At 43.3% G+C, this 14,025-nt stretch overlaps 1 protein-coding gene across 3 annotated transcripts in view; it reads right to left on the reverse strand.

Moving 5' to 3' along the window:
- vash2 (vasohibin 2) overlaps positions 1-11,451 on the reverse strand; it is a 52,151-nt gene extending 40,700 nt beyond the window's left edge. For 2 of the 3 annotated variants that reach the window (XM_036581202.1, XM_036581201.1), the window contains exon 1: positions 10,952-11,451. Coding sequence is in view for 1 of the 3 variants with exons in the window: in XM_036581200.1 (XP_036437093.1) it covers positions 6,122-6,436 (315 nt within the window). In the remaining 2 variants the exon portion in view is untranslated. Of the gene's footprint in view, positions 1-6,121; positions 6,854-10,951 lie in introns of those variants that run through there. The other variant, XM_036581200.1, reaches the window with a different exon arrangement.
- Between the last annotated feature and the right edge of the window lie 2,574 nt (positions 11,452-14,025).

A 14,025-nucleotide genomic window follows, 5' to 3' on the forward strand; every position in this document is an offset into this window, starting at 1 on the left:
GTATTTTTTGCCCTCATAGTTCACTGATGAGGTTTGTACTGTAAATATGTTCTGCATATCTTAATGCAAATCGTCTCGACAGCCAGATCGGAATTTCGTCATAATTTCGCACTGCTGAGACTCATAAACATTTGGGCTGTTATTTCTGTACTAAAATTATTAGAGACTCATCCAAAACCCTCCATGTTTGAAGAGATTTCTAAAGAAATGTCCGAACGCGGCCGCAGGAGAACGAGGCTGCAGCATCAAAGAACAGTTAAAAGTCTGAAAGCAAAGTTTAAAGAATTCGAGGAAGCGAACCAAAGAAGTGACCGCGCCCTTTTTACGGCTCGAACACATTCTAGGTGATGAGCCCAGCTGTCAGTCAGTGAAGCTTCATGATGGCTCCTGTGATGCTGGTGAAGATGAAGCTGATCCTCCGGGAGCGACTGGCGTTCGTTGGCGGTCGTGATTGTTTACCTCTGGATGAGCCGTGAAGCAGCGTGACGCTCTGTTCTTTTGAGCATGTGGCTCAGTTTAGGAGCTGATCTGTTCAGACTGATCATACAGATCACATTTAAACATTAAAATCACACTTTGTGATTGTGATTTGTGAAAGTGGCCCAAATCCGATTTTTTTGTTTGTCTGTTCAGATTATCTTTTAAATGTGATCTGTATGGGTCATCAGTCTGAACAGATCAGCTCCTAAACTGAGCCGCATGCTCAAAAGAACAGAGCGTCACGCTGCTTCACTGCTCATCCAGAGGTAAACAATCACGACCGCCAACGAACGCCAGTCACTCCCGGAGGATCAGCTTCATCTTCACCAGCATCACAGGAGCCATCATGAAGCTTCACTGACTGACAGCTGGGCTCATCACCCAGAATGTGTTCAGCTCGCCGTAAAAAGGACACGTTATTCGGCCACGTCCACTTCTTTGGTTCGTGTCCTTAGATTCTTTAAACTTTTTTTGATGGTGCAGCCATCATTTTGGATGAGTCTCTTCTAATTTTTTATACAGTAATATCACCCCAAATGTTTATGAGCCTCAGCAGCGCGAAATTATGACGAATGTTGAGTTGGATTGATGTAAAAGTCACATGAATTCCGATCTGGCTGTTCAGACTGAGTCCCACTGCCGCAGATCAGATACGTATCAGATTTCAGTACCACATATGAAAGCGTCTCAAATTGGAATTGAAAATGTCAGATTCGATGCGTTTTTTGCTGTTCACACTGACACACAGACACACATCTGTGTCACATAAGAGGAAAAAGATCGGATTTGGGCCACTTTTACATGCTGTGTGAATGTACCCTCAGCTTCCACGTCGCAGAGTGGACGTGGCGGAGCCACGTGATACATGCGCAGCAGTAAGTATTTAAGGGGACAGTACATGAACACACAGAGTGGAGAAAGGATTAACAGAATATTAAAAAAAATCGAAATAACCGACATGGACAAGATTACATCGGTTAGAGGTTCTGAATGTCGGTTTCGATTAATCGTCCGGCCCTAGTTTGAACCCTTTTTTCATTTGCTGCATTCCTAGATTTGCCTGCTGTGCCAACAGAACCACGTGCACCGTTTTTCTCTGCCTGCACTGTCTGCCGCATTCCCCCAGCCTTGCCCTCTCAGATCAGCCTTGCCCAATCTTCTTAATGAGTGCACTGCACACGTGAACCTGTGTAACATCGGCTGGTTATACAGGAAAAGCCCTATGTAGGTCACTGGAACGTGCAGCCTTGGGTTTACGCTACTCTGCCCACCAAGAAGGTCTCCTGGTCACACATATACACAACATGAGCATAACACACAAATAGACGGTGTGTGAACAGAGCTCTGATTGAAGAGATGAGCTGCTAGCACTGGCAGCGTCTTCAGGGAGCGCTGTGTGTCTGAGCTGTGAGGATTATACAGTCACTGACTAAGAGTCACCTTATCCCCTCCGAGATACTTGCATTAGACTATCAAGCTGTGGGAATTATGCTCACCATGCAAGCCTGAGATCCGGTCTTCCTTTTGGGTTAATGCTGGGGGTCAAGGAGTCATCAGAGTGGAAAACATGATAGCGCTACTTTCTACACTCACGGTCGCTCAACGAGTACATCTCAAAATGGTTTAGTGGGGCTGAACGATGTGTGGAAAATATCTAATTGCGGTTTTTCAGACTAATATTTTGAACGCAATTTAAATCGCAATTTTTTTATACAATTGAGATTCAGGCCGTTTTTTTTGGCCAAGAAGACCAGAACATCCACCTTGTTTGTCTTGAGGCTCGACCCCTGAACGCAGTGTGTCAAACTGCCAGTAAGCTGTGGTTGTGATGTCACAACATATGGAGGTTTGGTTGCCTCTGATTGGTCTAACTCACCTACAGGCAGTTCACAAACTCTTATTAGGTTCCGTTTCCCCTCTTAAAACCTAAAGCAACGTTTTTGCTAAAGTACACACTTAATAAAGATGGTTCTTCAAGGGTTCTTTAGTAAAGACAGTGGTTCTATGTAGAACCATGAACACTCAATGAACCTTTTGCATGCTCAAATGGTTCTCTGCATGGTAAAATAGTTCTTCAGAGTGATGGAGAATGTGTTGTATATGGTTCTATATAGGACCTTTTTGAAAAGAGTTCTCTACAGAACCAAAATGTTCTTCTATTGTTATAAGCTGGACATCAACAAGCAACAAAGTAACAGCATCAGAACCCTTTTTGATGCTATGCAGAACCACATACAGCACGTTCTCCAATCTGAAGAATGATTTCATCAGGCAAAGAACTTTTTATGCATGCAAATGTCTGAGTGTTCATGGTTCTATATGGAATGACTGTCCGTTACTGTCTTTAAGGACCCTCTTTTTAGGAACATTGAAGAACTGTATATTAAGAGCGTCGGCTATAATTAAAGAAAATTGCAGCTCTTGTGATTTGAAAATTGCACTGCCTTAAATCGCGATTTCGATATAAAAACGATGAATCTTTCAGCCCAAGTTTAGGTGTAAACAAAATCATTCAGAGTGGTTCGGTGTGAAATGCGAGTCAGAATTCTTCACCAGGATAGTTCTAGGAATCAGACGTTCGAAGAATTTAATGGCTTTAAAAGCTACATCCCGTTAAGTTATTACACAAAATGGTTATGAATGCATGGCTTGATACCCGAGACTTGTTTTGTGATAGTTTTGTCATAAAGTTTTGGCCTAAAACATATTTTAATATAAAATATTACTCCAGGGTTACTTCCGTGTTCCACTTTCCGTAGTTCCAGTGTTGCTTGGCGTTATCGGTTCAGTTAATGCGCCGCCTGAGGACCTGATTTGTCAAAGGGAACGTGAATCTGAGGGGGAGCTGAATCGGATATGACGCCGGCAGCAGCTTTTGTTTACAGGTTATTTTTACAGTTTTCTAACCTGTTTTTGGAAGATGACAAAGTGTGTGGAGGACTTCAAAAAGGTCTGTTTCCAAAATGTCGTAGCGTCATAACAATTTGAACCAGCATACACAAATGACTTGCTGGCGCCGAAGCAGAAGAACCCAGGGCGAATGTAAATGGACGGTGTCAACAACAAACTACTTGCTACTCTGGTCGCCAGTTTATGGGGCAGGACAGAAAAGTGCAACTGTGATCTATCGCAGCTCCTCAGATGAATAACGTTACTTACGTAAGTTTTGCTGACCATGTGACGCTACGCCGCCAACTCAAACAACAGAAAAGAAGAAATAGATACATGCAGGGCATTGTAAGGAAAAAATAACACCCAAAACCGTATGGAATTTAGCACTATTTTACCATCATCAGCGTGACCTATAAAACCTAATAAGACACGTGTAAGTTCACTGGCCATTTTGGAGAGCAGATAAAAGGGTGATATTTGAAGTGTAGACATACGGACGTCTGGTTCCTAGTGCTATAACGGTGAACAATTCTGACTCAGTAAATTTCTCTAGAAAGGCGCTTTTCACACCGAACCACTCAATGATTTTGTTTACATCTAAACCATTAAATGATTAAGTAACTTTGCAAAATCGATGGAGTTTCCCTTTAATTCTATCATACAGTACATCTGTCTGAAAGCATCTGCACTCATGTGTCTCCACTCTTTTATATCAGATTTTTCCTTCACTTTGGAAAGCAAATAGGTTCAAAAAAGGTTTGTACGGCAGCTGTTTTCACCTAATCGGTCTTTTTTGGTGACATCTGGTTCCTAGTAAAGATTCTGACTCCCTAAATTTCTCTAGAAAGGCACATTTCACATCAAACCACTCAATGATTTTGTTTACATATAAACGGTTGAATCATTAAGTAAATTTGTAAAATTGGTGGAGTTCCCCTTAATTCATAGTAATGTTATGCAGACAGCTGAACCCAATGACATGAGCTGTCCTCAATGAATATCCATATACACATCATCCGGTCTACATACCCTACTGATGAAGACCTGACACTTAAACCCAACCATGATCTTCCCCAATTCATCAAGGCATGTCCTGCTTCGCTCTGCTCAATGACATCAGGTCTCAGCCATGCCTGGCTTGTAATGATCCACGGCTGGGAGCCAGCGCACCGTCCTGTTAGAGGCCATGGGGATGAGCAGATGCCACAACATTTCACTCCCCGGCTTGGAAAGCGGGTCACATAGCAAAGGCTTTAAATGGAAGCGTGTTCAATTCTGACACTGCGCTGCTGAGCTTATTAGCTGTACACTGTTGTGAGCCGTTGCAGAGTCGGTCACTGGTGAGAGGCTTTACTGACCGTTGATGTGTACCTCTACACTGATCAGCTGTAACATTCAAACCACCTCCTTGCTTCTACTAACTGTCCAGCAGCACTGCTGTATCTGATCCACTCACACCAGCACAACACACACTGACACACCACCACCACACCGGTATCACTGCAGTGCTAGGAAGGGTCCACCACCCAAATAATACCTGCTCTGTGGGGGTCCTGACCACTGAAGAACAGGGTAACAAAGTTTGCAGAGCAACAGATGGACTACAGTCTGTAACTGTAGAACTACAGAGTGAAACTATACGGTCAGTGGAGCTGATAAAGTGGACAAACGGTGTAAAAACAAGGACGAGGTTTAATGTTATGGTGAATTTACACGGATCACGCATAACATTCTGACCACCTCCTTGTTTCTACGCTCATTGTCCATTTTATCAGCTCCACTTACTATATAGGTGCACTTTGTAGTTCTACAGTTACAGACTGTAGTCCATCTGTTTCTCTGATACTTCGTTAGCCCCCTTTTACCCTGTTCTTCAGTGGTCAGGACCCCCATGGACCCTCACAGAGCAGGTACTATTTGGGTGGTGGGTCATTCTCAGCACTGCAGTAACACAGACGTGTTGTGCTGATCTGAGTGGATCAGACACAGCAGTGCTGCTGGAGCTTTTAAACACTGTGTCCACTCACTGTCCACTCTATTAGACACTCCCACCTTGTCAGTCCACCTTGTAGATGTAAAGTCAGAGACGATAGCTCATCTGCTGCTGCACAGTTTGTGTTGGTCATCCTCTAGTCCTTCATCAGTGGTCACAGGACGCTGCCCACAGGACGCTGTTGGCTGGATATTTTTGGTTGGTGGACTATTCTCAGTCCAGCAGTGACACTGAGGTGTTTAAAAACTCCAGCAGCACTGCTGTGTCTGATCCACTCGCGCCAGCGCAACACAGACTACCACGTCAGTGTTACTGCAGTGCTGAGAATGATCCACCACCCAAATAGTACCTGCTCTGTGAGGGTCCATGGGGGTCCTGACCACTGAAGAACAGGGTAAAAGGGGGCTAACAAAGTATCAGAGAAACAGATGGACTACAGTCTGTAACTGTAGAACTACAAAGTGCACCTATATAGTAAGTGGAGCTGATGAAATGGACAATGAGCGTAGAAACAAGGAGGTGGTTTACTGTTATGGCAAATATATGAACAAATATAAACAAAAAGTGCCAGTGGTTCCCACCAACTAGCCCTGATCTGCCCCCTGCCCTGGACATTTCTGTGATTTTACTGTCTTCCTTGCTCTAACACAGCCCCTAATTCACGAAAGGGGCTGTTAATTTTGGGTCAAGGTGTTAAAAAGGGGGGTAAACCTCAAGATCACGATGTAAACAAATGCACTAAACACTCCAGCTTACTTTGGGCAGGTGCGCTGCGTTTCGTATCCTGTCCACCATTTCTTGACCGTCTGGATGCACTCTGGCCACGTGAGACCACATCCTCTCCCAGGTGACGCTCTCTATAGGGAAGCCGGTCCGGTTCACGTAGAACGGCACGCCGCCGTCCTTCTCGTCCTCTTCCCCGGAGGAGCGGCCGGCGTTGTTGGCCGTGGCCGAGGGCGCGGACTCTTGCCCCGGCCGCGAGTGGCAGCAGTACGTGCTGGTGCTCTTGGAGCGGCCGTGTCTGGCCACCTTGGCGGCGGAGCCGGAGCTGGAGCTGCTCGGCCCGGTCATCGTCCGTTACGAGACGTCTCCGTGGCTCTTTCTGGTCTCTTTCTCTCCGACCTCCACAGCAACAGCCGCTCCGCTTAATCAACGACAGGCATCGCTGGAAACGCTATAAACACTGCATAGTAATCCGGGCAACCCAGTCAGCTCGGCTGGAGGAGCTACTTCAAAACGCTCCGTGAAAGCGGCTCCAAACAGGTCTATTAAGAGGAGTCACATCATTTAATGTGACCACGGTTGACCCAAATCCGCTTTACTGAGGGAAAACAATGAAATAATACCCGCTGCTCGGTCGCTTCGCTACGATACCGGCGGCGTATGAACGTTTAGGGCAGAAGCGAGTTGATATCCTCCGTGTTTACTCCTCCGTCCGCGGTCCGCTGTGAGAGAGTCCAGTTACGACCTGACCCAACTTCACCCTCCTCCTCCTCCTCCTCCTCCTCCTCCTCCTCCTCCTCCTCCTCCTCCTCCTCTGCAGAGAGCACCGAGGGGGCGTCGGGCTCCTACGGCAACCCAAACCCACCGCACCGCCTCCAAACGAGCTATTTTCAAACAATTCCCCTCATCTACCCGCTCATTTGACGGTTAATCCACATCGCGTTCGGCAGCGTTTGTTCTCTCCTCGTAACCAGGCAGCCAACCACGCTCGCGCTCGGTTTCCATTGGGCGCGGCACACAAAGAGAGGCGGGGCTTGTTCCATATTAGGGCATGGGCTTCCTCTTTCATTCGCAGTGAATCCCAAAACAGGGCGTGACATCGGCTGCGCTGTCCAATCAGGGGCTTGATCAGAACTTCGCTTCTCCCCTTTCTCTTAAAGGCGCAGGGACCCCTACAGGACAGTATTCAGCCTGCACCCGACGTGAGTTTAGCGCTCCGGTAGAAACACAAAAAGCAAATCCATCGATGTGTGAATCACTTCTAATCTTTATACACAGAAGGATGGAGCTGAAGTTCGCTTCCTATTCGCCAGCTGCTTGTTCGAGTTTTCCCGTTCCACCTTAAACGGTGCAGCAGTCACTTGTTGGTGCCTGAAGCTGCACCATTTAAGGTGGAACGGGAAAATTCGAACAAGAAACTGGCAAGTAAGAAGACTTCAGGTTTGTGTAAGAAGGTGTTAACGTTAATCTATTATGAGTATCTACACAGATTAAGGAATGTTGTAACTACAAGCTTTGACCATCACTGTAAATAAATAACTACTACATAAAGTTAAGATCCCCTGAATAGACTATTAAATGAAATAAGATGAATATAAACCAGAGGAAAAACAATCACATCAACAGGTTCTCTGTGCCTCATTAACCACACGGCCATATCTACACAAACATCACACAGCCATGAGTGTGGATCACTGCGTTCCCTCTGTTATATAGTCATATATAATCCTATCCCACTTTCTGAGAGCAATATTCTTGAAATAGTGTAATTTCGGACAGTATCTTTCTTAAACTGCTGCTCTGTAATGGTACTGAATGCAGTGATGTTGACCGCCCTAAAATGGCGGTGCCGTTGACGTGTCTGGCTGGACCCACCGCGGCATCTCGGTGTGTTTATCTATGGTTTGGATGCAGCGATTTAAGTGGGTTTATCTGTTTATATCGCGCCTCTAAACGTTTGGATATCGAGTGTGCACGATGTTTAGGATGGATCTAAAATTACATTTATAAGCGTTAATGTCTAATTTTAGTTCAAGGACTATAAATGTTGCTTTGCTTAAACGCAGTTTTAAATAAACCGACTTCGATTAACGGTTTAAAATACTTTCTGTCCGAAAGTGCAGAAGTTGAGGTTGTGTTTAAACAAAAAAAGGCCGATTCTTTAAGTTAAGTTCTCACCGTAAATGAGGTTGTTTGTCTAGTGACCGTTCGTGTAGTGGCCATTAGACAGTGGAGACTTACTTGGAACTACATTTTTCTACATACACAAGTCAAAAGTTCTCACTTTCCAAGCCGAAGTTGTTCCAGCAAGGGTTCACAGCGGTGGTGACTGGAACCAGACTACAACCCCCAGCATGCCCTGCGACATAAAGTGCGCTCCGACCCCAGTCCCCCTGCAACAATCTATGGGGCAGCGGTTACACCACAGAAAGGAAAGTTGCCAGGTGTCTAGTTCAACCAAATAGGCAGGTTAAAAATACCTCCTGGAAACATATAAATAGGTTTAACAGTTATATGCAGTATATAAATATAATATTTTTAAATATTTCAAATATGCAGGCAATATTTCAAGGTCTACCACAAGTACTTGTTTTGCTGCTGCTGTTTAGGCATATTTTGATTAAACGATGGCCAGTTCGTGTTATAGCAAAATATCAATTAAAAATGAAATGAAAACGTTCTCTGGATCCCAGATTTGTTGAGTGTATAAATATGGCCCTTTTAGTGACTCAGTGACTGAGTCTGACACCCTAAAGGCCTCCTCACAGTAAGCTAGTGCACGAAATACTCACCAATATGTTGCCAGATGTCTGAGACGCTGTACTGCGACCTTTCTAAAGCCATTAATGGTAGATATTTTTTTCATGCTGTATCATATTTTACCATCATTTCATCACGATCAGCATCACATATAAAAACTTGTTGGATTTCCACACAGCGTGTGTTTTATCATGGCCACTGGAGGGCGCTGGAGTACAGCGAACAACTTCATGTAACCCGTGAAAAACGAATCCTTCTAGTGCGGGAGTGTCACACTCATCGAGTAAAAGGGCCATATTAGAAAATCTCAACAAATCTGCGAGCCAGAGCTGAAAAACAAGTTTCTTTTTCATTTTTAAATTAATGTTGTGCTACAACCTGATATCACCTTTGTTTATTAAAAATATGCAAAAACGTCAGCAGTTATATACACTGGTCAGGCATAACATTCTGACCACCTCCTTGTTTCTATGCTCATTGTCCATTTTATCAGCTCCACTTACTGTATAGGTGCACTTTGTAGTTCTACAGTTACAGACTGTAGTCCATCTGTTTCTCTGCATACTTTGTTAGCCCCCTTTTACCCTGTTCTTCAGTGGTCAGGACCCCCATGGACCCTCACAGAGCAGGTACTATTGTGGTGGATCATTCTCAGCACTGCAGTAACACTGACGTGGTGGTGGTGTGTTAGTGTGTGTTGTGCTGGTACGAGTGGATCAGACACAGCAGTGCCGCTGGAGTTTTTAAACACTGTGTCCACTCACTGTCCACTCTATTAGACATTCCAACCTTGTCAGTCCACCTTGTAGATGTAAAGTCAGAGACGATAGCTCATCTGCTGCTGCACAGTTTGTGTTGGTCATCCTCTAGTCCTTCATCAGTGGTCACAGGACGCTGTTGGCTGGATATTTTTGGTTGGTGGACTATTCTCGGTCCAGCAGTGACACTGAGGTGTTTGAAAACTCCAGCAGCACTGCTGTGTCTGATCCACTCAGACCAGCGCAACACACACTAACACACCACCACCACGTCAGTGTTACTGCAGTGCTGAGAATGATCCACCACAATAGTACCTGCTCTGTGAGGGTCCATGGGGGTCCTGACCACTGAAGAACAGGGTAAAAGGGGGCTAACAAAGTATCAGAGAAACAGATGGACTACAGTCTGTAACTGTAGAACTACAAAGTGCACCTATATAGTAAGTGGAGCTGATAAAATGGACAATGAGTGTAGAAACAAGGAGGTGGTCATAATGCTATGCCTGATCGGTGTATGTTGGCTGAACTGCAGCTGAAATGCAGCCAGTGTGTTTGGTGATATGACTGGTGTGGAATTGTGTAGAATTGAGGTGTAGCCGCTGTCCCATAGACTGTTGTTGGGGTAGGAGAGTCAGAGTGCACATAACATTGCAGTGCATGCTGGGGACTGTAGTACAGCGCATTGTGAAACAGGCTAATATTGATAGAAAATTAAAATACTCCTGCAGGCCGGACAGGGTTGTGTCGTGGGCCTGATTTGGCCCGCCGGCCTTGTGTTTGACACATGGATTCTAGCGTATATAAAACACACATCATGACAAACATTGTCAGAAGTAGTACAGAACAGTAAACTAATGACACCTTGATGTAGAAGTTTGGTGTTTTCTTTATTAATGAAGACTGAAACAGAGAAACAGACTATTGCTGTCCTATTCAATGACAAAATGCAGGTATATTGCCATATGGATGGCATATTGAGCAAAACACATACATTCAGCAACTGATTTCTGATGATGAAAACATGAAACTTCCCAGTGTGTTTGAGGTGATGGAACAAATTGGCATTATGTTGGTTTAAATACTGTTTTAATGAACAGAACATCAGTAAGACAACAACCTGGAGGTCTAGATATCAGTGTCCTAACTGTTAGTGGTGCACTGAGCTCAGTAAAACTAGACTAATAAATAAAAAAGCCATTAAATTAACATAAATATACAGTTGTCTAAAATACAAAATTTAGATTAAAAAAAAAGAATAACAAACGTTTACAAAAGTTTTCTATCAACGAATTGATTCCTGCTACCACTAAGCACTTCTGAGGTAATGAAATCATGAAAATCTCACCAGGACTCCAAATTACAGCTTTGTAATGTGTTAGCAGATCCACAGACAGTTACAGACACCGAGTGATTTGTGCTGAAAAGAGGTTTCATTTGCTGTCCTGCTCCAAACCAGTGCCTTCAGTAGTTCTCCATGTAGACCCTTTCTAAAGTCCAGGGTCCATCACCATTTCACAGAACGTTTAAAGGGCCCATATCATAAAAAAACTGACTTTCCCTCACTTTTTATTCATGATGGAAATTCTAGTTTGAGTTCGAAGTAACATGTAAATACTGGTGAGATAAAAAAAACAAACATCTCATTCACTCCATAAAAGCTGCAAAAACGGCCTGTTTTTAATTCATTTTTGTGATGTCACAAGAACCACCTTACCTACATACAACCCCACGTCCAAAAAAGTCGGGACGCTGTGCAGAATGTAAATAAAAATAGAATGCAATGATGTGCAAATCATGTGAACCATATTTTTAAAGGAAAATACTACAAAGACAACATACCAGACATTGAAACTGAGAAATTGTATTGTTTTTGAAAAATATATGCTTGTTTTGAATTTGATGCCAACAACACTTTCCAAAAATGTTGGGACGGGGGCCTGTTTACCACTGTGCTTCATCACCTCTTCTTTTAACAACAGTCTGTAAGCGTTTGGGAACTGAGGAGACACTGCTGTAGTTTAGAAAGTGAAATGTTTTCCTGTTCTTGTTTGATACAGGATTTCAGCTGCTCAACAGTTCAGGGTCTCCTTTGTCGTATCTTTCCATTTCATAGTGTGCCAAATGTTTCAGTGGTGACAGGTCTGGACTGCAGGCAGGTCAGTTTAACACCCAGACGTTTTTAATACAGAGCAATGCTGCTGTAAAACATGCAGAATGTGGTTTGACGTTGTCTTGCTGAAATAATCAAGGCCTTCCCTGAAAAAGACGTCGTCTGGTCGCCAGCATATGTGGCCAAAACACGTACATATCGTTCAGCATTAATGGTGCCTTCACAGATGTGCACGTCACCCATGCCATGTGCACTAATGCCCCCTATACCATCATGAATACTGGCTTTTGAACTGTGCACTGATAACAATCTGAGTTTTCAAAAAACAATACCATTTCTCAGTTTTAACATCTGATATGTTGTCTTTGTACAATTTTCAATTAAATGTAGGGTTTAAACGATTTGCACATCATTGCATTTTGTTTTTATTTACATTTTGTACAGCGTCCCAACTTTTTTGGAAATGGGGATGTACATCCATACATTCCTCCTACAGAAGTTTAGCTCCACCCAAGTTGTAAGGAATAGTTCAGCTCTGAGTGCTTTTCGAATGAATACGGGACAACCAATCAGAACACAGTCGTTTACATATATCAGTCTTAAAGGCACAGTAACAAAAACAGCCTGTTTAATTATAAAGGATAAAGAGAGGATGGAACATGGTCACATAAAAATAAATTAGGACAGTTTTTGGTACATCAAATCAGACAAAGGTTAGAAGCAAACATCTTGAGCAAAAAATAAAATGCAAAATAGTTTAGAATATGGGCCCTTTAAAATGTTAATTAAACGACTTAAACTTTAATTTACATGATAAATCCTCACTCATAGTGACCAAACTTTTTTGCAGGGCAGAAACTTTTTTGCAGGGCAGAAAATCATGTGCTCTGGTTCAAAGACACTTGTCTGAGAAGTGCTTTAACCGGCAGTTGTGTGCTTTCATTTTCTAAGTGCTTCCTTTGTCCTGCTGTTAGGCTTTTAGCAGAGTGTGTGTTCATTGCCACAGTCTCTGTCATGTGAGCTGGTCTCATTTTTGCATGCACATAATCAAATTTACAGCTGACGCAGTCGTACGCAAAAGTCTGGGCGAGTCTGGTCAGACGATGTTTTGTTGATTTTCTTAGTGAAAATAAGTTACACATCCTCTATAGAGACACACTTCTGCATATTTTAGTGCACAATTCCTGTTTATTTGCTAAATTTAGCATATTGAGGGGAAAGACCAGAAAATGCGGCATGTGCACAAGTTATGGCACGTTTATATTTTCTATTTTGTTTTTTTCCAATATGTTAAACTCCGCAAATGAATAGAAACCGTGCACTAGGATGTGCCGAAAAATGCTGTATTTAAGTTTTCCATAGGACGTGTTCTCTTATTTTGTCTTAGCAAATCAGCCCATTTAGTTTGGCGAATGGTGTTGGGTTCATTTCTGGCTGATTCCAGGTTGTTCAGCTGTTCTTCTGTCTCAGCTGCCGACTGAAAAGCTGCTCAGTGGTGATGACAGTTTGGGAATTTAGTGTCGTCTCATCTTCAGAGTCTGACCAAATTGGCTGTCCGTCAAATGTGATCTTAAAAGTGTCCGTTTTCTGTTTGTGGCAAAGTAAGAAGTAAAAAGGTTCAAATGTCTTGAGCGTCTCCTACAGCTGGCAAAGTCACTGCTTAGCAACGGCGTCTCAGCGGAGTGATACAGTGTTTGTGAAAAAACCGTGATGTTATGGCGAAATAACAGCACAGTTAGAACGCCTCTCAACCAATCAGCTGGCGTGGCCGGAACTAACTGTTGTATAATATGATGTAAAAATGAAGAAATGTTAGATGCGTCCAGAACGATGAACAGAGCAATAGATGATTCTGTAATAACGGGCAAATATAATGAAGTTTTAATAAAATTAACATCCAGAATACTTTGTATTCGATCACATTTAGAGGCAGATAATCTAAGGCTATGTTCACATTACCAGGCTGAAGTGGCACAAATCTGATTTTTTGCCCTAATGTGACTCAGATCTGATGTTTTCAGAGTTGTGTGGACACAAATCTGATCTTTTCAAATCCAACCTGAGCCACTTTCATATGTGGTCCTAGTGGCCTGAAAGTGACACTCAGATCGGAATTCATGTGCTTTATTTCCACTGTGCGTGACCATCATTCAGCGCTACCATGGCAGCAGCGCCGAACAGAAGTTAAAGCCTGTAAACGGTGGAAAAGCAGCTCATCTCACCTTTTTCTCCTTCGTCTCGCTCTAATAATGAAGCTGAGAGCTGATCAGAGTTAATTATCTTCTCAGCGAAGCTCGTTCTGCTCGTTA

Source organism: Colossoma macropomum, unplaced genomic scaffold (assembly GCF_904425465.1).
Source record: "Colossoma macropomum unplaced genomic scaffold, Colossoma_macropomum, whole genome shotgun sequence".
NCBI classification, from domain to species: Eukaryota; Metazoa; Chordata; class Actinopteri; order Characiformes; family Serrasalmidae; genus Colossoma; species Colossoma macropomum.